This window comes from Amblyomma americanum, chromosome 10 (genome assembly GCF_052857255.1).
Source record: "Amblyomma americanum isolate KBUSLIRL-KWMA chromosome 10, ASM5285725v1, whole genome shotgun sequence".
Classification (NCBI taxonomy): Eukaryota; Metazoa; Arthropoda; class Arachnida; order Ixodida; family Ixodidae; genus Amblyomma; species Amblyomma americanum.
This window is the reverse complement of record NC_135506.1, coordinates 35,601,443-35,625,417: the sequence shown is the minus strand read 5'-3', so window position 1 is coordinate 35,625,417 and position 23,975 is coordinate 35,601,443. Positions and strand designations below refer to the sequence as shown.

Here is a 23,975-nt window from a genome sequence, read left to right as displayed (position 1 = left end):
CAGCCATGCTGTGAGGCACAGCCAAGCTGTGAGCCACTCATTGTTGGGGCCCTCTGTGTGTAATTTTTGACCGAGTTTGAACTACTTTTTAGGCACGGATGGATTAAGAGTGGTTCACCGTACCAACCACGTGTCATATCGCCACATGTAATTCTTGTCTTTCAAAGTCTAGATGAGTTGCACAACGATAATGTGGCAAGAGGCAAGGCAAAGTCCTGGAGACTGCCAGTCACAGCTGTAAAAATCTGTCGCAGCGAAGTATGTCTGCATTCACTTTGGTTGTGTGAAAAACTACTTTTTGGGCGGGGACTCGGCCTGCGTGAACAGGTATGCTAGCTTTGGCAGCAGTGACTGCTAAGTACGAAATAGGCTATAGAATGTTCAGAGAGAAGCTGTACATTAGGCGAATCAAACTCTGTGTGTCTTACTTCAGTGCCTTATTTTTTCTTTGCCACGCACCAAATGAAAACACAGGTCTCCCTGGAAGAGCTGGCCAACCCATCGCACCCACGCATGTTCAGCCTGCAGAAAATTGTGGAGATCTCGTACTACAACATGGGCCGCATCCGACTGCAGTGGTCGCGCATCTGGGAGGTGCTGGGTGAGCACTTCAACCGCGTCGGCTGCTCGCCCTCCGAGGATGTGGCCTTCTTTGCACTGGACTCTCTGCGCCAGCTCTCGATGAAGTTCATTGAGAAGGGCGAGTTCCCCAACTTCCGCTTCCAGAAAGACTTTCTGCGGCCCTTCGAGCACATCGTCAAGCGTAACCGGTCACCCACCATCCGCGACATGGTTGTGCGCTGCGTCGCCCAAATGGTCAACTCGCAGGCAAGTGGGCTTTGCCCCCCTCTGTCTCTTTGCATCGTGTCTGCAGTGCATGTGTTGACTGTTCCCTTCTAAGGTGCAGCACGCCCAAAAATTAAAGTTTGTAATATCTAACATGTCTTGAATCCCAGATACCGAAAACGGTGTTTGGTTACTGCACTTTATTTTCGTTTTCACATTTTTCTGTTCAAACTACCGTAAAAACCGGAATATAGGTCGAACTTTTTTCAAAAAGTCATGGTGAGGTGAAATGGTGAAAAGTCGACCCCCGTCTTATATACCGGTCATCGCCGGAAAAACTACAGGAAGTCTTGCAACAATGGGTGGCTGAAGTCAACAGCCTCCATCACGTCAGCAGCAGTGCAGCGTGGTGGCACCGCCATTTTGTGTTTCCGTCGTTGCAAAGCTATTTCATTAAAAGGCTGCTTTCTCACATTTTGTTCCAAAATGAGCGGAAGCCAACGGAAATTCACCGTCACCTTCAAGAAAAACATGATTGAGTACGCGGAAGCTCATAGCAACCTGGTGGCAAGGCGCGAATTTGGAGTATCCGAAAAGAGAGTTCAGTACCGACAGAGGCAGAAGCTGCGTATTACAACTTGCAGCAACCAGAAGAAAACATCATTTCGTGGGCGGACCGCAGCATATCCAGAATTGGAAGGAAAGGCCACTGCCTGTGACTGCCGAATGCATTCACGTGAATGCGGTATAGATCACACGTGCCTCTAGACTCACGAGGGCGCAATTCAAGGGCTCACCATCCTGGGTGCTGCGATTCATGAAGGGAAGGGCTTCGCTCTACGGCGCCGTACTTCTGTGTGCCAGAAACAAACACGCGAGTCGATGGGCACGAGATTCTGTTAAAAATCTGGCGGGTGTACATACGAGCAGCATTTAAATGAAAATAAATACTGTCACTATTGTGCAACCTGTTGAGTCGCATTTGTTTCAAGGTAAGGGTGTCTTTCGGTACTTTTTCCATTGGAAAAGGTTTTTTTTTCATTTTTAGTATTCGTTAGTTAGGGAGGTCGACCTATATTCCGGTCCGACCTATAGTCCGTTTTTTACGGTAGGTAGTTTAGTTCCTGCACTGAAGGTGAACTGTTTCTCCTCCTTGCAGGCGGCGAACATCAAGTCTGGCTGGAAGAACATTTTCAGCGTGTTCCACATAGCGGCGTCGGATCGGGATGAAGGCATCGTGGAACTTGCCTTCCAGACAACGGGCCGTATTGTCACACAGACATATGGGCAGCACTTTCTGGCCCTCGTAGACTCTTTTCAGGTTTGTTTCGATTTTAGCGCGTTTGTGACTGATGCAAAGTGCATGCTGAAGGAAAGGGTTTGCAACACCATCTCTGTGGAAGTTGCCTGAAGTGAAAGATGTTTTTGTCTTCCAGCTGAATAGAAGGACATGCCTTTCAACACGAGGCATAGTGTACAGCTGGTAACGTCCATTTGTCCATGCATCATAAAAGCTGCTATACTAGACTACTTAGCACAGTGGACTGAACTGGGTCCAGCATGTGACAGTCACTGATGTCACAGTGGGGCCACTATGCTTCCTAGCTATCATCTCCCTGAGGAATGGCGAATTGGTTGTTATGTAGGCTCCGGATCAAACTCTAGTCACCACAACTGGTGTGATGTTTCAACCACACGGTCTTGAGTGCTTAGCACTTATCCTCCAGCTTTGCCAACAGGCTAATGGCTGCTGACAAAAGTTAATCACTACTTTAGCAAGTGCATATTGTACTGAGTTTCTTCAAAAGAGGGACTCATTGGAGTTTCGAGAGTGGCGGTCGCAAAATTCGATGTACCAGTGAAAAAGGCAATGTACAAACTTATTGTGAGGTGACTGTGCACTTGAAGATGCAAATATCCCCGATTTAGGCCTGAGGATTTTAAACCTGCCTCCTGGCATGTGGGGTAGCCATATATTCATGGTTTTATGTGCTGGCCATTAGCGAATTTCGCCATTGGGCCTGAGTGCTTGTCATACTTTAGGAAGGGGGAGAAACTGGGCCACTGCTACTGGGAATGCGTTGGGTCTACTTAAATTGGTGATCGTCATTACCATGCGCATGGGTGCACTTCTTTCCCATGAACCACGTCCTCTAATGTAAGCCGTGTCATCTGCTAAATGTGCTTTCTTGATACAGGCAAAGGTATCTTGAATCTCTTATGCTGTAAAACCTCGTTGATGGGTTCCCGGTTCATACAATTTTTTGGTTCATGCACTCAAAATTGTGGGCAATAGAAATGTCCCATACAGTTATTCTATTTTTCTTCCAGTTAATACTTTCCTGGATAACACAATTTCTTGGCTACTGCTTTCAAAATTGCGACATATTCTGGTTGTATATTACGCTTAGCGACCTAGTCGCACATGTGGAAACGCGCGAGTGTGCCGAATCTGGGAGCACGCTTCATAGATCTGGAATGCAGCGGCAGTCACCAGCCATGGTGGCTTCTTTGAAGTGCATTGATGCCAAGAGGCGAAACATGAAAAAGAAGAAGAGAAAAAGTGCGCTACCTTGAGTGCATTGTTCCCACATGGGAGAGCTGAGAATTGCAGCCATGTGCTTACATACGAGCAGGCCGGACCTGGCCGCATTGCATTTGTACAAGGGGCGAAGCTTCAAGGCTGGTTCACATGCAGGTGACTGAGCAGTTGAGCAGCGCATCGCAGTGAAAATTTCCAAGTTGTTGGAGCCTCGGCACTTGCCACCGCGGCCACTCAGAACAGGTTTTTGCGCTGCGGCGGTGGGATTCCCTAGCATTTTCGTTTGCATGTGAAACAGGCTACAGAAACCAAGCAACAGACCCCGGCAGACCACCTGTTTTGCCAAGTTGCTTCCGCGCTAAGGTCATAAAAAATGCGGACTGAATTGTGCGAGCACTAGAAACGGAGCTGTTCAAATGTTGTGCCAAGAAATGCGAACTGACGCTTTCATAAAATGAAATTGTTGATAAGTGCTTTTGTACTTCATTATACTGATATGTTCTTCAAAATTAGGCAGTTTAATCATGTGTTTCCCGAGACGACATGTTTATTTTTCACATTTAATCTTATCAACGAGGTTTTGCTGTTTTACCATAATAGTGTCAAAAAACACACTCACTTGTTGATGGTAATGGTGACTGGCACTGTACCTTGAAATCGTGAACTGCTCTACATAATTTTCACTGTCAAATATCCCTGCAAAGAATTTATATGAGCTTTGCATTTTATGAGCATGCTTCTCTTGTAAGACGCTTTTTCGGGGAAAATTTGTTTTGTACTGGAGGTAAAGGGAATGCCGCTCAACTCAGATGCATGCCCAGCCAAAAGGTAAAGCTCTTGCATAATGCCAGGTTGTGGTTCTTGTTTTCCTTGCACAATCTATCCTTACAGTGGCTTGTACATCTCTAGGGGCACCAAGTCACAGTGACAGAAGTGTTCTTGAGAGGCTTTGCACTCTTCATGTCATGCAGGATGCGGTGAAGTGCCTGTCTGAGTTTGCATGCAATGCATGCTTCCCCGACACATCGATGGAGTCCATCCGGCTGATCAGGCACTGTGCCAAGTATGTGGCGGAGCAGCCACGGACCTTCCGCGACCACAACATGGAGGATCAGACAGTGCCGGAGGAGGACCGGGTCTGGGTGCGCGGCTGGTTCCCCATCCTTTTTGAGCTGTCCTGCATCGTCAACAGGTGAACCACACATCCACCGCATTGAAGTTGCGAATGCAAATCATTTGTTGAAGATGTTTTTTGTAGTTGTGTCATTCTGACCTCTGCTACCTGTCTGCTGTCTTTGTCAGGGGCTTCGATATCTTACAGAAAGTTGCAAGAACAGAGATTCAGCCAGCTGTCGTTGCAGTGTTTACAGTCACTACAAGTGTTCCTTGTTGCAATGAGTGGCCAAGCAAATCATAAGATCGGTATTTTTCAACCTTTTAATTTCTCATCTTTTGTAATCTGACTCTTTTCCCCATCTATCACCAGTCTGAGTATAGCAGTGCTGTTAAGACTGCTTGAATTAGCCCATCAGTTTAGAAGGTAGCATGAATGGAGTGGCATGAAATAAATATCCTACACTATACAGGCTTGCGTTAAATGTTTGGGCCAAACAGGACATCATGAAATCCTTCTGTTAAGGAGTCAGAAATCAGTTCTTATTTCCTGCGCGTTAATTAATGCGGTCAGAGCAAGAACTCCTCTCCTCTCGCCTTACTCATTTTAAATGTAGCCTAACACTACAGATTCCATGTGCTGATGCGTGTGGTGGGCGCTGAACTTCATGCTGCCCTGTGGAATTGTGCAGGTGTAAGCTGGACATCAGGACACGGGCACTGACCGTCATGTTTGAGGTGGTCAAGACATACGGCTCATCGTTCCGGCCCCACTGGTGGCAAGACCTGTTCCAGATCATCTTCCGCATCTTCGACAACATGAAGCTGCCTGAACGGCACAACGAGGTGAGAGGTGGCATCGCCACGTACTGGCCTGCGTTTCTCTCTGGAGCGTATCTTGGTTTAGGCCACTCAGGGGGAAATTGAATTTGGAGCATGTCTGTGTGATGTGGTGATAGGGCTTTTTACCTGCTGCTAGTGGAAGGTGCTTTCCACTCAATGCTAGATTGAACTTGATTTTTCTCATCTGGTTGACGGTTTAGGATCTCCCCCTTAAACGCTTCTTCACTCGAGCAGAGAGAACCTCTAGAGCTGCTTGGTCATCAATCAGTACAGCATTGTTCAAATTATTTATCAGCAGGGGGAAGCAAGCACTTTTTTTTTTAACTATAAAGCTGAATGAAGTCTCTCAAGCATTTTCAAGTAGCATAATGCAATGAAATTAGCGCTAAAATAGAGATAAAACACAAGGAATGAGACACGCATGACGATTAACAAGCTTGTTAATTGTCATGTTTGCCTCATTCCTTGTCCTTTATCTCTATTTTTATGCTAATTGCTTTTCATTATGCAACACCAACTAGCCTGACAGCAGGCCCTTTTGAACTGTATTTTCAAGTAGGGGTGTGTGAATATTCGAAACTTCGAATAATTTTCTCATATAATTTGCTATTCAATTCACACCGCTGTTTCACTTTTCGAATCTCCTAAACATTCAGAAATTACGAAATTCTTGTTAATTCAGACTCGCGGCTGAAATTCTACGACATTCCTGAATGGCAGTACCTTGCATTTGCCACATGAGTTTACTTGGTCTTTCCTCATAGAAACATCTGCTAACGCGCAGCAAAACCCCGCGTGTGGTAATGCTAGGCCTTGCAGAAAATCGGTGCGCTGACGGCCATTGAGTGCCGCCATGGCACGCTCGCGGCTCCGAAAACGAAATGTAGCACCACGTGTCACGTCAGCGCGTATACAGCCTGCAGGTGGCTGGGAACCTGACTGGCAGCAATGCTCTCGATTAGATCCGTGAGCGCACGGAAGCTGCTTGGCTTGTGGAAGATAACAAAAAGGGCGAAGTTGCAGCCCGTGCGCGCATGTATGGTTGTTTCGTGGTGACCGCTCGGACCGTTTATAATTTTTGTCAGTTCGAATCTAGAAACAGTGTTTCTTAGGCCACACAGGACAAAAAACAAAACGTAAGTCAGAAGCCAGCCCACACAGCTGCACTGCCTACAGTGCAGTGCACGTGCTGGGACACCTAAAGGCATAACTTTCTTTTCTCAGCTTGGTGGTTCATGTCAGTGTGTGGGTGATTGGGGCCCATCACAGGGCTTGCAGTCCAGTGAAATCAGTACATGAGGGCTAAGCGGACCACATGTTGTCGTGAATGCTGCGTTTCAGGCTGCACGCAACAATGGGTGCTTTGTCTCCAGGCATTGATGGAAGTGTGGAACGGGATTGTTCCGCTCAGGTTGTTGCTCTTCTGTTTGTTTTGTGAGCCGTCTTATGTTTTGCCAGCAACGGCTTGCTTTGCCCTTAATCAACCACTGATGTCACTCCTTCTGTAACAACGCACTATCTGGCCACCTTACAGTGCTTCATGACTGCATTCAGTAAACTCCCTTGTCATGTGAGCATTAAGCCAATTGTGATAGGTTTTTTTTTTTTTACTGACAGCACTGGTTATCCAAAGAACTCTAAATGAGGTATTAGTCTACAAAGTAAAATTTATTGCTATATTAGTACTCCATGATTCCCCCTTCCTGATAGGCCTTACAGGTAGTATAACAAATTACGCTTATGATAGGGAAAAACAAAGGTTGTTTGCTATATCTTTGGTTCTTTTCATAGCTGTGTTTTATGGAAAAGTGTTTTTCTATTCAGATTTATGTGATTTGATAATCAGAATTATTTTACTCGATTTGCGACCAATTTTTATTATTTGCATTCGTGTCACATTCAAAAATTTTATATTCGCGCGCCTCTAATAAATTTTTTTTTCTGGCCATGCTTCGCAGACCATTTCATCTGTAACTTAACTTTGCAGTATTTGAAAAATATTTGATTCGAGTTGCAATTTTTAATCGTCATGTTTACTTTGCACTTGAAATTTTGATATTTGCACAGTTCTATTTTTAAGCATTCCTCAACTTAAACTTGGACTGATTTTGATTTGAACATACGGTATGCTATGGGACTGTGTCAGGTGTTTGAGGTGCTTTGTTCGCACAACTGTGGATTGTGTTAAGGTGCCTTGAAAGCTGAAGTACCAGTGGAGGAAATTTATATACTATTTCTGGTTGCCGTTTTAATGACACTCAGGTAAATATAGTTTAGTTTAGCGAACAGGTTTGCTGAATGTTAAATTAAACCAGGGATTTGTTTCAGAAAAAATTTAGCTCCACTGTATGTTTAAGCATTAATTTGTTCAGTTTTGGCGGATTTTCCAATTTTTTTTATTCATGAAATTTTAATTAATTTTTCTAATAAGCAAACTTGGTGAATTGGCAGGTGTCCATTTTTGGGGTTCGCTAAAATGGGATTGCATTTTTTATGCTTGGATTTCGTCCTCTTTTTGATTATTGGAAATTTGGATGATACCCAGATTTTTCACAGCGGTGTGAGATTCACGTCACTTTGAAATTATACAGTATTCGAGTTCCTCAAGACAGTTTAAGAGTAACTTCGTATGCCACTAAACGCAGAACGCTGCGGCCTCATTTAATAAATACTATGGAAAGTAGCTGACCTTCTAATGAAAGCACCTTTATTGTGCATGCAGTGTTGTGAAATGCTCTTTTCGTCAGTCTTAAATTCAACAGTTCGCGTAGTTATACAAAATGTTGTGGCCAAGATGCATATATATTTTCGTTGCAGTCATTCTAAGCGTTTTCATCAGTCAAAGGTCACACCATTCTTTACGCTGTGACGGAACAGGTCTGAGAGCGTATTGAAAAGTCAGTGCTAAGTTACAGATCACTCTCAAAACAGGGCAAGTCATAGCGTTACCCAATATCACCAGTTATTACTGGTAAGTACGCTGGTTATAAAATTAGCGACAGCATATTTGGCTTAATGCAGGTGGCTTGATGCAGGTGGCGTTCACTTTGAAAGCACCACCGTGTCTTCATACCACCTGCATAAAGTGTTCAAGAGGCAAACTGTGCAGAATTGCTCTCGTAGGCTACCATTGCGTGCACAATAGCATCTTGCACAATAGCATCCTGCACGTGCGGGATTCGTTGTTCTGCCGAATGTGTAGTCTTGCAAAACCTGCTCTGCTAAAGCTTTTTGTTGATGTATCCTCTATGTTGTCGATAAATTGTCGATACGTTGTCAATATGTTGCCGATCCTCGCACAGAAGGCGGAGTGGATGACGACGACCTGCAACCACGCCTTGTATGCCATCGTGGACGTGTTCACCCAGTACTACGACGTCCTGGGCAACCTGCTACTGGACGACCTCTTTGTGCAGCTGCACTGGTGTGTGCAGCAAGGTGAGGGAAGTTTTATAACTGAGCAGGTGTAAGCAGAGAGGCGCAAGGCTGGGACAACAGCTGGTTTGAGCTCAGGCATGATGTTCTTTTTTTTTGTATTTGCGCACAATGCAGTGCTCCACATTTCTGGAAAAGGGACGAGGCCGTGTGCTTGCGGCTTTGCTTTGTGATATTGTTTTATGTGCGGGGGCATTGCTTGCAGCAACAGTTCTGGGAATTTTTCGCGTCATAATTTATTTGACCTTTCTCGGTGGTGTAGAGGGGCTGGAAAGAAAGGTGATAGAGCTGAAACTGGGCCAACTGCCCAAGCATGCTAGTGCATCCCTTGCACTGGTTAGATAAGAGGTGGCACCTTCTCTTGGCACCCAGCATATACTGGCTGATCAGTTTAGGCGGGGACACTTGTCTTAGACCTATTTTCCTTATTTGTTGTCCAATGCTAGTGAAACTGTTATCACCTTGCTCGATTTTCTTTGCTGATTTTAAATCTGCCTTTGCTTTTTCTGTATGTTAGTCAGATCCTAAGGTAATCATTTTAATTAGTAATTGATTAGTACCTCGGCAGAAAAAAAGTTGCTCAATAAAAAAAATCACATTTGATGCATGGCTACATCATTTAATGTGTAAAGACCGTAATAATCATTCCTCTTTTCTGATATTACCTTTATTAGTAACCTTACAGCACATGGATTCAAGGTGTGGATATCATGCATCGATAAACTTTGCAAAATCATCAGTTTTAAAGTGTGATTGAACAATTATGGCTTGACCATTGCAAACTCTGCACCTTTATCTTTCCTTCAAAAACTAAATGACTTCTCAGTCTGTCATAGATGCTGAGATATCTACCTACTTTTACAAATTCAGCCCGCACAGTGATTTAAATTTGTTACTATGGTAAAAAAATTTCCGGTAGGAAAAATTGGCACAGTTAGATAATAATAGCTGAAAATGTCATTTTTAGAAAATCGATTTTTTTGGGGCCATATTGTGATACTAAAGACCAGTGTCCCCCTTTAACATGCCAAACATTCAATGGTGGCATGCATCAACATCTCGTAGGCTCATAGGTTCTTGAGATTAAATTTTCGCACTTTGCCTATGTACAGTACTCACGGATTGAAATAGGACATTCTGAGCGCAAGCCTTGCAGTGCCACGCAGGCATGTGGTAAACCACAGTCCGGCTCGTTGGCTACTGGAAGGAACAATTCTGCTTTGTAGATGTTCTCCCCCTCGCGCCATACCACAATGCACCACCTTGGTTCTATGAGCATCTACTGGCGGCGCTCCATGAAGCGACGGCCACGCGCTCCGAATGTCCTATTTCAATCCGTGAGTACTGTACATACCTCTTTGCAACCAGAAAAAAAGTCTTGTCTATTTTGCTCTGATGTGTCAAACGCACCAGAAACGTTGGACTTTGTGTGCAGCGCCATGGGTGGCAAGATGTATTTCTGTGACTTTTTTCGTTGAAAAATGGAACACCAACATGATACCACCCACCCTGCCCCCTGTCATGTTGGTATACCACAGCATTAAAGCAGAGCAGTTTGGTGTTCATTACACAAAGGTGACCTCATAAGCTTGAAAATTTTTCCAAGGGTGCTTTGTTCTAAAACTGTGTGGGGTAGACTTCTTTGGGTTTGTGACTTTGACTCTGATGTTTGAATTTTGGACTGCCTTGTACCCGAGCAGCTGCAGGCTTGGAATGCCCATTTGTTTTTTTTTTGTTTGTGGCAGCTACGCACTCCATCACTTAGAGGGAAAAAAAAAAATTTTTATGAAAAGGATGTCATAATAGCATAACATTCCACTCACAGGAAGCTTAATTCCATAGGAGTACTGTTGGTGCTCCTCAGGAAAATACAGTTCACGATAAAAAAAGAGAGGGGTGCCTTTTACTAAGCCGCAGTCCGCTTCTTGTGTACAGACAACAAGCAGCTGGCACGGTCAGGCACCAATTGCCTGGAGAACCTGGTCATTTCAAACGGCACCAAGTTCAGCACAGAGACATGGGACAAGACATGCCAGTGCATGCTGGACATCTTTCGTACCACCCTGCCAGCAACGTGAGTGGTGCTCCACCCTGTCCCGGATACACCTATTTCTGGTGCATTTAATAAACGTCAGTCACAATGGTGGGATAACAGTAATATATTGTAGTGGTGTGCGAACATCAAAATGTTGGTTGCGAAGCGAGTACAAATGCAGTAAAAGCTCGTAATTCGAAAATACAGATTATCCGAACTGCCGGCTCAGTCCTGGCCAATGCCCATGTAAGTCTATGGCATTGAACGTTTGCCAATTCAGACACTGTGGGTGGTATAAACGCACAACTTATTTCTGTAATGCCTTCTTCAGTGAAGCATGCCAAGCAAGAGCCAGCTCACACCGACGCCCGTGGGTCACACTTGTAAAGTCCGAGCCATCGGCAGAACCATCATTACAGGCTGTCATGCCCAGGATCTCATTGTTGTGCATACATATCGCCTTCTTGATTCCAGTTTGGAACATCCTGGGTTCATGTGACGTCTGCCAATAAAGCGCTGTGCCAGCCTCTCTCATTGCGGATGCTTTCCGCCAGCGGTCGTACGAAGCTGGGCGTGCATAATTTTGTCTTATAATCAAGGCTTTTAATGCGTTATCCCTATGGGGGATTCTTTGGGTCCATGCCGTTTCATCGTAAAAGTTGGGTCATGGCATGCACGGAGCACGCATAATTGGGAATTTCACTGTATTTCTGAAAAAATGAGTTCTAGCTCACACTGTTCTCCGGCTAGAAAACAATCACTTTGGGCCCTATAGTTGGGCATGCCATTGGGTGAAACAGTCAGGCACACTGCCCAAATGTTGTGGAGACCTTATACAGTGCAGTCCACTTAAACGATATCGGAAAATCCGGAAAAAATGATCATTATAACCTATCATCGCTATATCTGGACTGCCATAAAAATGGCTGCCAAACATACCTTTTTGGCTCCTGACTCAAGTTTTGCACTTGCGCTGAAGAACAGTAATTGCAGAACGTACAATTTGAGAAATGACGCGTTTGTTTGTTTGTTTAACAGGCACCTCAGGCGTTAGGTGCGCTAAAGTAATTTGAGATGAGCTCTTGCTTGCGTGGCAGTTGCAGTTTCACTACTGCAGTGTGCATCGCATCCAGCTGCTGTGCGTACACTGGCAGCAGCCCTTTCGTGTGCATAAAGTCGATGAGTGATTCGATCTTACACAGCACACTTTGCATAGTCATCGGTGTTGAAGGTAGGCCAGTGTCAATTTCGTCGTCGCTGTCGCTGCTGCCGTCGCACAACACCTCACTCTGCCGTGACGACAGATTCTTGGCGATCGGCTCGTCGGTGACCTCCTCGCAGAACGTAGCAGCACTATCTGCGTTTAAGAACTCCTCCATGGACGTACCATTTCTTTCGTCGACATTTGTAGTGTGCTTCCAGAGCTCAGCAATGTCCGCAGCTTCCACTGTGTACGTTTCCACGTTAGGTGGGGGTTTCGTCCTGGCGCACGAAGCCTGCCTTCTTGAAGCAGTTTCTTATGGTGGAGGTCTTAACCTCATACTATGCACCATAAATGAAGCGCACAGCCTTCAGCAGGTTGATCTTCAAGTCCGCGGCCTGCCCTGACGTGCCGATTGCTAAAATTAGCCAATCCAGCATGTACCTTCCCTCCTTCCCATCATGCTCCTTCCGTAGCGCAAGTGAGGCGGCCGACGCGCGGAGCAACTGTTGCCGTCTTGCGGCGCTTACACCAACTCATGATGCTCGCTCTCTGTGGCTTTCGTAATCTGCACGCACGGGAAAGATGGTGGCAAGCACGGCAAACTCGCGTATCCGAAGTTTTCACCCCATCTTGACATTCAAGGGAACTTTGCACCGCGAATGTCACGCTCAGCATGGAAAACGATGTCCAGAAGGCAAAATTCTGATCGTTGTATCCGATATTCGGTCATGAACATGTCATTATATATATATGTTTTTTTTTTCCATAGCCTCAATGCTTAAGTTGATACTCACTTCAACTTATCGTTATAACCGGTATATTGTTATATGCGGTATCGTTATAAGTGGACTGCACTGTATATGAGATGGATAACACCGGTAAAGTTAATGCTCTTTTCAAAATGGTCCTCGATTCGGAACAAACTGGGCCCAATGAAGAAACTAACTGAGGTGCCACTATTAATGCTCTATGCTGGTTCCTCGGGTCTTCTTCACCATCTGCACTAAAGTCTGATGATGAAGCAGCATGCTCAGAGTCTCTGCTTCCTAGATTGTTGACAAATTCAACCATGCGTGCAGTGATATCAAGATTTGCAACGTTTTGGGGTGCGTGTTACGCTGCCAAAGGTGGCCATTCTTAACTTTCACAAGCGGTTAAAAAATCACTGTTACACGGGAAAAAGACTAAACTAAAGAGAAAATTAAACTGTAGTTTCTTAGTTTCAAGTCAAGAGGATCAGTACCTTCAGGAATGATGCTGAAATGTTTGAAATTGGCACTCGCGTTCATCGTCAGCGGGCTAACGATGGCCAGTGGGTGCTGTACGGAAAGAGTTAAAGCCAACATTACCATTTGAAAAGGCGTCAGACAAGCTGGGAGGCAAAATCAGAAGTTCGGATGCTGCACTGTTGAGATGGGAATTACACAAAATGGAGGGCTGCGGATTGATTCAAACAGGGTGAGGTATGTGAGTGCACAGCAAACGGGCATCTTTTACTTCCATTAATTTTTCCTCTGCCAGAGTGCGGCTGCCTCTGGCCCCTTCTGTGTTTCGTGTTTATGTAAGAATAGGTATATAATCTCAAAGCTTATATATATTTTCAGGTAGTCTATGTTTTTGGTTGTTTAGAGGGGCATTTCTGGCTCTTAGTTTTCATCCAAGTAGGAGTTCACCGTTTTTGTCATTCATTCATCATTGGGTTTCAGTTGTGCTCGAGTTATGGTATAGGCTGTGGCATGCCTTTGGCACATGGAGAGGGTCCTTGATTCCTTTTTTTCTTGCTTCACCCAGCTTGCTCACATGGAAGCCTAACAAAGACGGTGGTGTGCACCAGGAGCCTGTGAGCGGTCAAGATGATTCAGACACAAGATCCAGTGAGTTCGTAGTTTCTCTTTGTTGCTGAGTAGTACGTAATGCATGTGTTTACGAATGCAGTGTAATCTGAGTAAGTCAGGTTCGCTCTATTCGAATTGACAAATTATTCGAAATAATGTTTCATGTCCTTGAGAGCAACATGTCACTTGCTGCAACTATCAGTGTTGTTTCTTTGCATAAGGAGTCTGGAAGCATTGCAGCATAAGGAGTCTGGGAGCCCCTGTAGAGGGCCAGAATGCATAAGAAAGTTGCAGAAATGAGGTTGCTGAGAAGGTTGTGTGGAGTGACAAGAAAGGACAGAGTTTGGAACAACCACATACAAAGGATGGTCAAAGTTGCAGGTATTGACCCAAAAATTCAAGAAGGAATGCTGCAGTGATTTGATTATGTAATGAGGAAAGACGACGAATGTAATGAAAAAAAAAAGGTGATGAATCTGGAGAGGAGTAGAAGCTTAGAGGATGACCCAGGAAGAAGTGTGAAGATGATTTGGAAGATCTAAGAGCGAGGAAGCTCAGGAGGGGACGGCTTAATGACAGGGTTGATGTAGACAAGGATCGTTAAAAACAGTGGCCCCATATAAAAATAGGACAAGGCTGTGAAGAAGCAGCTGTCTGAGCTGTCACTATAAAACACTCGTACAGTTGGGCAAAAATTTTTTTATTTGATTTTGCTTCTTGTTCGCCCTCCTGTACCGACTTCCACACGTTTTATTTAGCCTCTATGAATGGGTACCTGCGTCGGAAGGCTGTCAGCACAGCTTTAGTGGGCCCCTTCATGCCTTCACTCACTTATGTGATTTATGTTCGAACTCATACAGTATTTAAGCCTTTGGAGGTTTTTGTGAGGTTATGAAAGTGCAAGTGAATATCTGTCTGCAAGAGACCATGAAGTCCTTCTAGTCTTAGTCACTGCAAGCATAAGCCTTAGCTAAGCCTCAGCTATCGACACATGAGCCCTTAAGGGGTGCCTGAGAAATGGTGTGCACGGAGGGTAAGAAAAGCAAAAGACTTATTGATTTTGACTCGCCCGTCGTCCTCCATAAAAATTTACAATCTACGTTATGTAGCACCAGTGATGTTGGCGATTTTCACAACCTATAGGAGGCGCCCTAGTTTATCCAATATAGTGGCACTACAGAGGACTGCTTCTGGGTACAGCTTATGTCAAATCGTGCTTGCTTTAGAATTTTACGATAAGCTCGCGCTTGTTTGTCAATAGCGACGACCTCATGTGAGCCACTATTTCGTTACTCAATGGTGTAAAAGGGCAAAGCAAGAAGTAAAGAAGAATTTTCTGCCTGGCGCGTGAAAACGGCTTGCATGAATGCGGAGCGGTGGACGTGCACTTTGGTTGGAGATAATTTAAAATCAATCACATCAGTGTTGGGAGACTTGTACAACGTGGGTGAGAGTGACGCGGCTCCGCCTCCAGCTAGGGACACCTTCGCCTCCTTCGTCCACAAATGTCCTTGCAGTTTTTGGCGAGCCAATCACAGCCCCCATATGATTGACACTGTGAAGGCAAACGTCGTCGCTGAGGCAGGTTTCACACGAAAGACCGGCGGTTGCAGTGAGGCGCGGGGATGGGAATTTTTGAAAATTTGTAAATCATCAGCTTAGGGCCTGTGCACAACGTGCATGCTCAATGGCATTTACTCAACATACTGCATGCATTAGGTGGCCACTTTCAAAACCCTTACATAGGCCCATTAGCTTGTAATGTGCACCAGAACTATCCTTCATTGAGAGAGAATGCAGAGATTAGGGCTACGTGAACAATCTGCATACATTGTGTTCAAGAGGAAAGTCTTGAAATATCTATCGAAGCCTTGAATAACCCTATAGCCATAAAAAACTTTTTGTTTAGGTTTCAGTGGCATGTTGCTGGTTGCATCAAAAAAAAAAAAAAATTGCGTAGGCCACTAACATCTCGGTGCTTTGTGGCGTGATACGTGCAGAGGATGAGGTGCTGTTCAACTCCCTGAAGATCAAGTGTGTGGTGCAGCTGGAGCTCATTCAGACAATCGACAACATTGTGTTTTTCCCCGCCACGAGTCGGAAAGAAGATGCAGAAAACCTCGCTGCTGCCCAGGTAATGTTTTTCTTAGCCGTCCTCTCCTTCTCGCCGGCAATAATTATGTGCGTTCCAAATAGTTATGTGTGTTCCGCAGGCTTCTGCGAAAGACCTAGCCAAACTGTTCTTTCTTTGTGACAAGCTTAACTGCATTGGGCATCTCACTGTGGTGTGCAGTTAGTTCATGTGCTGGGAAACTGTAGCGAGTGTGGTACTGCATGGAAATTTTACCTCTACTGTGATGTCTTTCACAGTCTCCAGATTTCTTCTTGAGAATGCACTTTGCAGTGATAAATAAAAGTAAATTGTTGTGGTTGGTAAGCAGTAATACAAGGTGTACAGAAAAGTTCGAGAGGTAATGCGTTCAGTACGGTCAAGAATTAGTAAACAAGCACATGCTTACATAAACGCTGCCTTTCTCATGGAAGTCTCTGCCACCTGGGAAGCTGTAAAATATAAAGCTTGTTTGCCATGTGCCAGTGACAAAATTGGTTCACACAGGAGCACCTGTGTGTATCGCCTCTCTTGTGATGTGCATGTGTTCTCACTAAGTGTTACAAGATATAGATGTACGAGCTCACCCATTTTTCTGCTGTAGTATCACTTAGATTTTAAAAACATAATTTGGCTGTGGGTACGTTAGCTATTAATCACACATTGGCTGCATGTTTTTCAGAGGAGTTCTTCTCGCACTAAAGTGCACTCTGCTAACTTTGAAGCTGTAATGCAGTGGGCTGCTGACGTGGAGCCATGTTTTTCGTACATGCTTGCCAGGCTGAGGAAATCGACTGAAGCTGTGTCTGCTACATTTTGATAGCTAGGAGTAACCAGCAGTGATGCTACCCTTGCGCCAAATGCACCAAACCGCGCCAAACGAAATAAGCTGCGCCATCCTGATAAAAATTGAGAAAAGTCTGCGTTTGAATGCAATTTCTTCAGCATATCGCAAGGTTGCACCATAACAATCAACATATCCACAGATCCCTCCTCGGGACGCTTGTAATAGTTTTCTGCAATTTAGTGTCAAAAATGCACCTTATTGGTTTTCTGTGGCAGTCTTAGCTACTTGGTGCGAGCGCAGGACAAACGATTAACTTTATAGCTAGCTAGAGGCCTTTGCCCTGTAGTGGGTGTAGTCAGGCTGATGCTGATGGTGGTGGTGTTGCTACACATTAAAAGGTGTTTGACCATTCCCATCAACATGTCCATAGTAGTATACTACAATATTGTGACGGTGGGTACCTTGCAACCTTTCTTTCTTCGCCATATCTATGGTTGAACGAGTTTGAGTGGTTGATCTGTGGACTGCAAGTTGCATGACAGTCTGGTAACCTTTATATTTCAACTCAATCAGATCGCCGGGTTTCGATGCATGGCCCAAGTGGGGATTTTTTGGAACTGGTATGGATAAGGAACTCTGCCCGTAGAAATATGTTTGACTTCATTGTGTTGACCTTAGCCTGTGGTCTGTCTGTGTGTCTTTCTCATAGGCGGAGGTGGCGCCCCCGGCGCAGCAGGCCGCGTCTGTGGCCGGTGGTGGCCAGCTGGAGCAGCGCTTTGCTCGCTCCCTGTCCCTGGACCAGCAGCAGCAGCAGGAGGAGCAGGGCATGTACAGCTTCCTGACGTCGGCCCAGCTGCTCCAGCTGGTCGACTGCCTGCTCGAGTCGCACCGCTTCGCCAAGTCCTTCAACTCGGACAGTGAGCAGCGCAATCTCCTGTGGCGCGCGGGCTTCCGCGGCAACGTCAAGCCCAACCTGCTCACTCAGGTGGGGGTCGTTCTGATGGTGGCTCTCTCAAAGTGCCTGCCTTGCTCCTTGCTGTTGCCAGTGACTCGGGTTGAAGAAGTCTGGGAGTGCTCTAATTGAAAAAAAAAATTTCTTTTTTTTTGAAGAAAGGAAATGATTTCGCAGTAACTGTCTTGCATATCTCAGTAAACATCTGAACCGTGCCATAAGGGATGGGGTAAAGGAGGGAGTGAAAGAAGAAAGGAAGAAGAGGTGCCGTAGTGGAGGGCTCGGGAATAATTTCGACCACCTGGGGATCTTTAACGTGCACTGACATTGCACACTCTCAGAGTTTGACATTGTGACATTCATGGGCAGGAGGCTACTGACCGTTGTAAAACTTTGTGGTCCACATTATTAGAAGCTTGGAGAATGTGTGCTTGTCTTCTGATAATGTGAAACCTGCATTTGTGCTCACAGTTTTAGCAGTCTGAGGCTGTCGTGGCAGTCATGGGCATTGAGGTTCACATACAGTCAGGCCCAGATATATCGAATGCACAGATTATCCCCTGGAATGTTCTGTATCAAAGTATTGGGAAACCTCTCAGTATGTTGTCAGTATGTTGAAGTTCAATTTCGCCGGCTGTTCGATATATGTAACAGTGCGACGGGTCCCTACAAGTGGCACTTTTCTTAATGGCGATATTCAATCACTCTTCGCGTGTGGAGACTGCTCAGCTGTGTGGCCTTGGACACCTGCTGGCAGTGGTAACGCTACGAAGCCGCCCGACACTGTGGACTTGCCATGTGCTTGAGAGCCACACTGGCAGTTTGAGTTATCTGGATTTCTGAATTAACAGGGGCCAAAATTAACACTTTTATTGTACTAATTGTGTATGGAAAAAACTTTGAGAATGTTCAGTCGACCAGCTAGTGTATATATTAAATTTACGGCCTGGGAGCTGCATTCTGTCGGGCACCGCTTCTGCTAATGCTGGATATAAAAGCAATTTTATCATGTACTATGAGTGATAGGTTGCTCAGATCACATGCTAGCCATTGTCTTGGTCATAGAGGTCCATCTGGGGGTTTTCTTGGCATGCGATTTTCACAAATATAGCAGAAAAAAAAGACAGTGGCTGATAGAGGGTGACTTGTCCCTTTGTGGGTTTCTTCAGGTTTTTAGCCTGTGGTCTTCTGTTGCGCTATGCTTGTTAAAGCAGGTCTGGGGGATGTCATAGATCGACAGGACATTTCGTCAGCTGCAGTGTCAGCTTTCTGTAGTGTTTCTGATGTGGCACTGCACTTATTCTTTGCTTACGTTGTCATCATGTTCTGGCACTTTAGAGAACTTGAGAGGTCTGGATAAGGTTTCTGTCGCACATGCAGCTTAGAGAAGCATATATATATATATATATATATGACCTGAACTTATCTAGGGTCCTCCTGCACACTATTGCTTGTCAGAGCTGAGAGCCCTTCTTGACAATGTCGCCCATCTTCTCTCTTATCTTTGTTATTGTTGTATCTCAAGTGGACTCATGTCTGCTTCGCACGATCTGTTCAATTGCTGTGCCTTCACTGTTGGTGACATCAGTGTTGTGCAATTGCTGTGCATGCAGTGCTGATAAGAGCAGTGAAACCAGTCACTGGCGTTAAGATATTGTGGTGGCCTTTTTGCTGCAGGCTGTTGCATTTTTGCCCCATAATTGTGATATGAAAGAACATAAAAAAAAGGAAAAAAAAGGGATTTAAAAGCTGTTTGTAAACTGGCTTAACTTAGAGGGGTCCACAGATATTCCAATCGCCAGCAGTAAAGGGTAAGGTTAGCAAGTTACAGCCTTCCCATGTAATGCGGCAAACTCTGTGCATAACTGGCGTGATTCATCAAACTGTAGTGCAGCCAAGAAACAAAATAAAATTAGCAGGGTCACGAGGTTGTGCCATGCACCATTTACTATTACACCTTTCAGGGGTTTGTTGTTGTTAGCTGTCGATGCCTTTTTTTTTTTTTGGACGAATGCTGGACCGAAGTCGATCAGCGAGAGGGAGTGCTTGTTACTTCCTTGTGTCTGTAAGAAAGGAGCCTTCATTGTCATCTGTGCGCTGTCTTTTCTTACCACAGACCACGTTTGGGAGAATCTCTGTTTACTAATACACCGAAACCAGTCTTCTTACCTCCAAAGTGCTGTGCACGTCACACTTTAAATGAAAACTGCTACAGAGCTCAGAGATTTCTGTGATGAGATTGATTTTCCAGCACCAGTTTAGCTCTAAAATCCTGTTTACAGGTTTCAGGTTGCAGATGCACGGGAGGACTGCAGCTTGTTCCTTTAAAGTCTGTTTTTGGCATGAAATGAGAATGTTAGTCGTAGTATAGAACATTAGTCGCTCTGTGGTCTTGAAATGAAAAGGTTTGACTAATGGCTGACTAAAGTGCTTTGGGAATTTGTGATAAGCTGGGCTATAAGTGACCAGTGCATTCCAACATTTTTTGCTGTCTGGGTGCTGTATACCTGCTTACTGCCAGTTATGTAATGCACGACTATAGGGAACCTGCGTTGCCCATGTCGCACTGCAATTGTTCCATTCGGTGACTAAATATGCCGTCAGCCGTTTGGGACGCTTCAAATGCGAGAGCACATTCTGAACGATTAGAGGCCCGCATTTGGCGGATAGCCTTTGTTGCCTAGCCTCTCTCGCCTTAGCCCAGATAGCTGATGCACAACACTTGGCTTCAACAGAGCGTCGAAGCCCATGCCCATAAGCTCGTGAAGGTGGTGTACAAAACCACTATGAGTGCACCAAAAAGTGCTTGCTCTTTTTGCTAAGCTGTGTGTTGCAGTGCTGCATTCAACACAGCAAACTTCAACGCAGGTTCCCTGTAGAATTGGAGCGAAGGCATCCGTTTGTAGAAGGAGGAATTGCTTTTGAACTCCTCCTAATCTTTAAGAAACATATTTTTCTGCAAATTTAACAGAAATTCTGATTTCTCATTTGCTTTACTAATCACTAGTAATCAGTGATCACTATTTCCATCCTGACAGCGCTGTGAGGCATTTTGAATGGCAGGAGTACAAGAACGCCATTGCAGCCCGAGCTTAATGTGTTCCGTTAATGCACGAAGTGGCTTAGAAAACTTGCAGGGAGCACTGTGCGTGAACGGACCATAGTCCTCACCAGTCAGTCTGTGCGGCGGTGTGCAGGAAGCGCAGAGTCTGGCGTGTGTGCTCCGGATCCTGTTCCGCATGTACCGGGACGACGGTCGCCAGGAGGCCTGGCACACGGTGCAGGACCGGCTCATTGGCGTGTGTCGTGAGGCGCTTGAGTACTACCTGGCCCTGGCCACCGAGAGCCACCGGGAGTCCTGGGACTCCCTCCTGCTGCTCTTCCTCACACGCGTCCAGCGGCTCGACGACGAGCGGGTGAGGCCCATTCGCCCAACTCTTCGTTTAAAGCTTGCTTCGCTTGAGTAGCCAAAGACGCGGTTGTGTTGTAGAGGTGCATGCCATATCACCTTTGGTTGGAGGAGGAGAGACACCACAATTTAGTTGTATGTTCTGTCTTTGGAAGGATGCATAGCTCATTAGAAAATATGGACAACCACGTTAACTGCGCGAACAAGGGGTAAATAACAGACCTCTCAAAGGTTATGTCACCAGTGCATGTGTTTCTGGTCTGGTGAGCAAAACCTGCGACTCCTGGCCACGTGCTCCCGCAGGTGCTGTGTGTACCTAGCCATCTCTAATTGGGAGAAGACAGACGGTGGGGGAGCACTCGACACATGCAGAACCGGTTCAGGAGTGAAAGTGGACGATTTTGTCCACCAGGCCATGTCCCTTTGGTGTTGTATTGTTCACACCAGGGAGAGGTCTACTTATAATTGGAATTTTTTTCTCTCATGCTGTCTTGGTTTCGGTTCCAATGGCTGAATGATGTCTGTGGCATCACAGATCATTTCAGATCACTTGAGGCACATGAAAACTGGAGTATGGTCACTGCTTTGTTCGTTTGAATTAACGGAAATTCTCAAACAAGCCTGCCCAAGAGCTGGAGTCTCAAAAAAAAAAAAAAAATTCAGGCAGTGATTATATCGCAGTTTTTCATAACTCACGTGATCTCAAGATGTCTATGATGTCACAGCCAATTTTCGGCTGTTGAAATTGAAATACGAAATGGCACGAGAAAAAATTCAGTAATAAATTATTTAGCTGGCGCAGGTGAATTCCACGTCATTACTCGTGTACACTGTTGTCTTGCTAATCACTCCAAGGAAAAAAACATGCGTAAAAAAATTTGGTGACTCTTCTTTAATTTAAAGCTGCTGCACTTTGGTTTAGACTTGAGCTCGAACTGATTCTGCAGCCACAGCCAGAGTGGTAGGTTCTAATGAAACTTGAATTGGATAAGGATAGCATTGTTTTTTGAGCACTGAAGTGCTTTTAGGAGATGTTGCATGAAGTAGAATGTGACAAACTGCAGCCAAAGCTACTGCAGAACAAAGCATCAACAGAACAGTTGGGACGAGACAAAGAATGGGCACCACATCTGTCATGTTCTGTTCTCTCTGTTCCTGTCATTTTGCTCCACCGGACCGTATCATTAGCTTCCAAAACCCCGTAATAGCAAGTATGGAAAGAGTGAGGGTTTGCATACCTGCTTTCAATTTGGTAGATCCTTAGATATTCTTGTTCCATGAAGACATGTTCCGTGGCATGTTTTCGACAAGGACTGGTGTGGTGGGGCACACGAGCATTTCGTGCATAAATGCACAATTCATTGTGAAATTAAGGTGATCGCACCTCTCTGCTCACTTCTCTTCATCCCGCTTCTCTCATTGCTGTTGCAGTTTCGAGCCCATGCGTCGGTGTACTACCCGTACCTGTGCGAGCTGACTTGCATGGAGGTGAAGCCTGCGATACGGGCGGTGCTGCGCAAGTTCTTCCTCCGCGTCGGAACTGCCTTCAACGTCTCGCACCACTAGTCGCCATTGTGTTGGCTTACACAGACAGCCCTTCTTTTTGTTTCTTTTTTTTTGCGCAGTTGTTTTTCTTTTATCCTATGCATTTTTTTTTGCACAAGCTCGCGCAAGGAAAAGAATCTGGTCCTCCGCTCCTGTATTTTGCCAGGGTAGATTTGAAGTGCTGGCAAGGACATTTCAAACACGTTGGAGATGCGTGTAGTGCCTCTAGGGCAGTTGTATTTCAACGGCACCTTGATTCTTGCGGGAATGCGTTGCAGCCCACAGTGCGTGCGTGTTGCTCAAAACGTGACCGGTTAGAAAGGCTTTCGAAGAAAGCGTGCAGAGTGCAATAGGTGGGGAACCAAGTGTTGGTGAAGGAGCGAAAATAAAAGAGGGCGGGTGTGGCGCTTTCTTCAGTGCACGTTCCTCCGGTGACCTTCCGCCAACCGTGATGTCGTAATGGCATTGTGTGGTGCGCGAGCAACTATAGAACAGTGAGATCTTTCTTAGACACACTCCCAACCTAGCCAGTAATTCTTTTCATTTTAGGCATATGTTTGAAGGCTTTGTTATAGTGATTTAACTCCACGTTGCTTTTATGTATTAGTGTGTTTGAGTGCACCAGTTGATTGAGTCGGCAAAGGAATTGAGCAGCGTGGCAATGTGGCGTGAGAACAGAAAAAAAAAAGAGCGGTATTTGGAAACGTCATTGTCGTTGACCTTGAGGAAGAACTGATGTTCTCTATGCAACCAATGCAAGGAACGCGCTTGTAAGACAACATTGTTGTTGCATCACTGCTGTTATGACTGTTTCTTTTTTTGTCTCTTTTGCCTTTTTTTTTCTGTGAATCAATGCCGTCCTGAAGCAAGCAATGTTTTGGCATGGGACAGGACATCGAAAGAACCACGTGCGGCTGCGTCATTTCGAGCTGTGCCGATGTCGTACCATAGTGTATTTTTCTCGGAGTCATTAATTTATTTTTGCCCGGAAAATGCAGACATTCCAGTGTGTGTGTGTGTGAGTGGTTGTGTGTGTGTGCATGCATGTGTGATGCTGAGGAAAAAAAAAATGTTGTTGCTTCTTTTGTCTGCACAAAGCTTGTATAAAAGCAGGCTGTGGCCATAGAGGAAAATAAATAGATTCAGGCTTTACGATGTCTCTGTGTTTGTGTGAATCTTCACAGCATAATGAACATATTGAATGCACCCTTCATAATATACTATGTTCTGCCTTCTCAACCCAACGAGTTCTTCTAAATGCACGTTTAGGTGGTGTTGTGTTCGTATAGAAGTTTGGAGGTTCCTCTTTCTCTGGAGTGCGCCACTTTATGATACGCTTCCCAGCAGTTGTGATAAGCTTCTGCAAAGGTGAGAGCAGT

The 23,975-nt window shown here is 45.2% G+C and overlaps 1 protein-coding gene across 1 annotated transcript in view; it reads left to right on the top strand.

Annotated features, from left to right (window-relative positions):
* Positions 1-23,751, top strand: part of Sec71 (ADP ribosylation factor guanine nucleotide exchange factor Sec71) — a 58,237-nt gene extending 34,486 nt beyond the window's left edge. The window contains exons 18-28 of the mRNA XM_077639455.1: positions 475-828; positions 1,946-2,107; positions 4,300-4,520; positions 5,134-5,287; positions 8,587-8,722; positions 10,655-10,793; positions 13,750-13,832; positions 15,794-15,927; positions 17,400-17,675; positions 20,840-21,058; positions 22,483-23,751. Coding sequence (XP_077495581.1) covers positions 475-828; positions 1,946-2,107; positions 4,300-4,520; positions 5,134-5,287; positions 8,587-8,722; positions 10,655-10,793; positions 13,750-13,832; positions 15,794-15,927; positions 17,400-17,675; positions 20,840-21,058; positions 22,483-22,617 — 2,013 coding nt within the window. The 3' untranslated portion in view covers positions 22,618-23,751. The remainder of the gene's footprint in view (positions 1-474; positions 829-1,945; positions 2,108-4,299; positions 4,521-5,133; positions 5,288-8,586; positions 8,723-10,654; positions 10,794-13,749; positions 13,833-15,793; positions 15,928-17,399; positions 17,676-20,839; positions 21,059-22,482) is intronic.
* Positions 23,752-23,975: the final 224 nt, after the last annotated feature.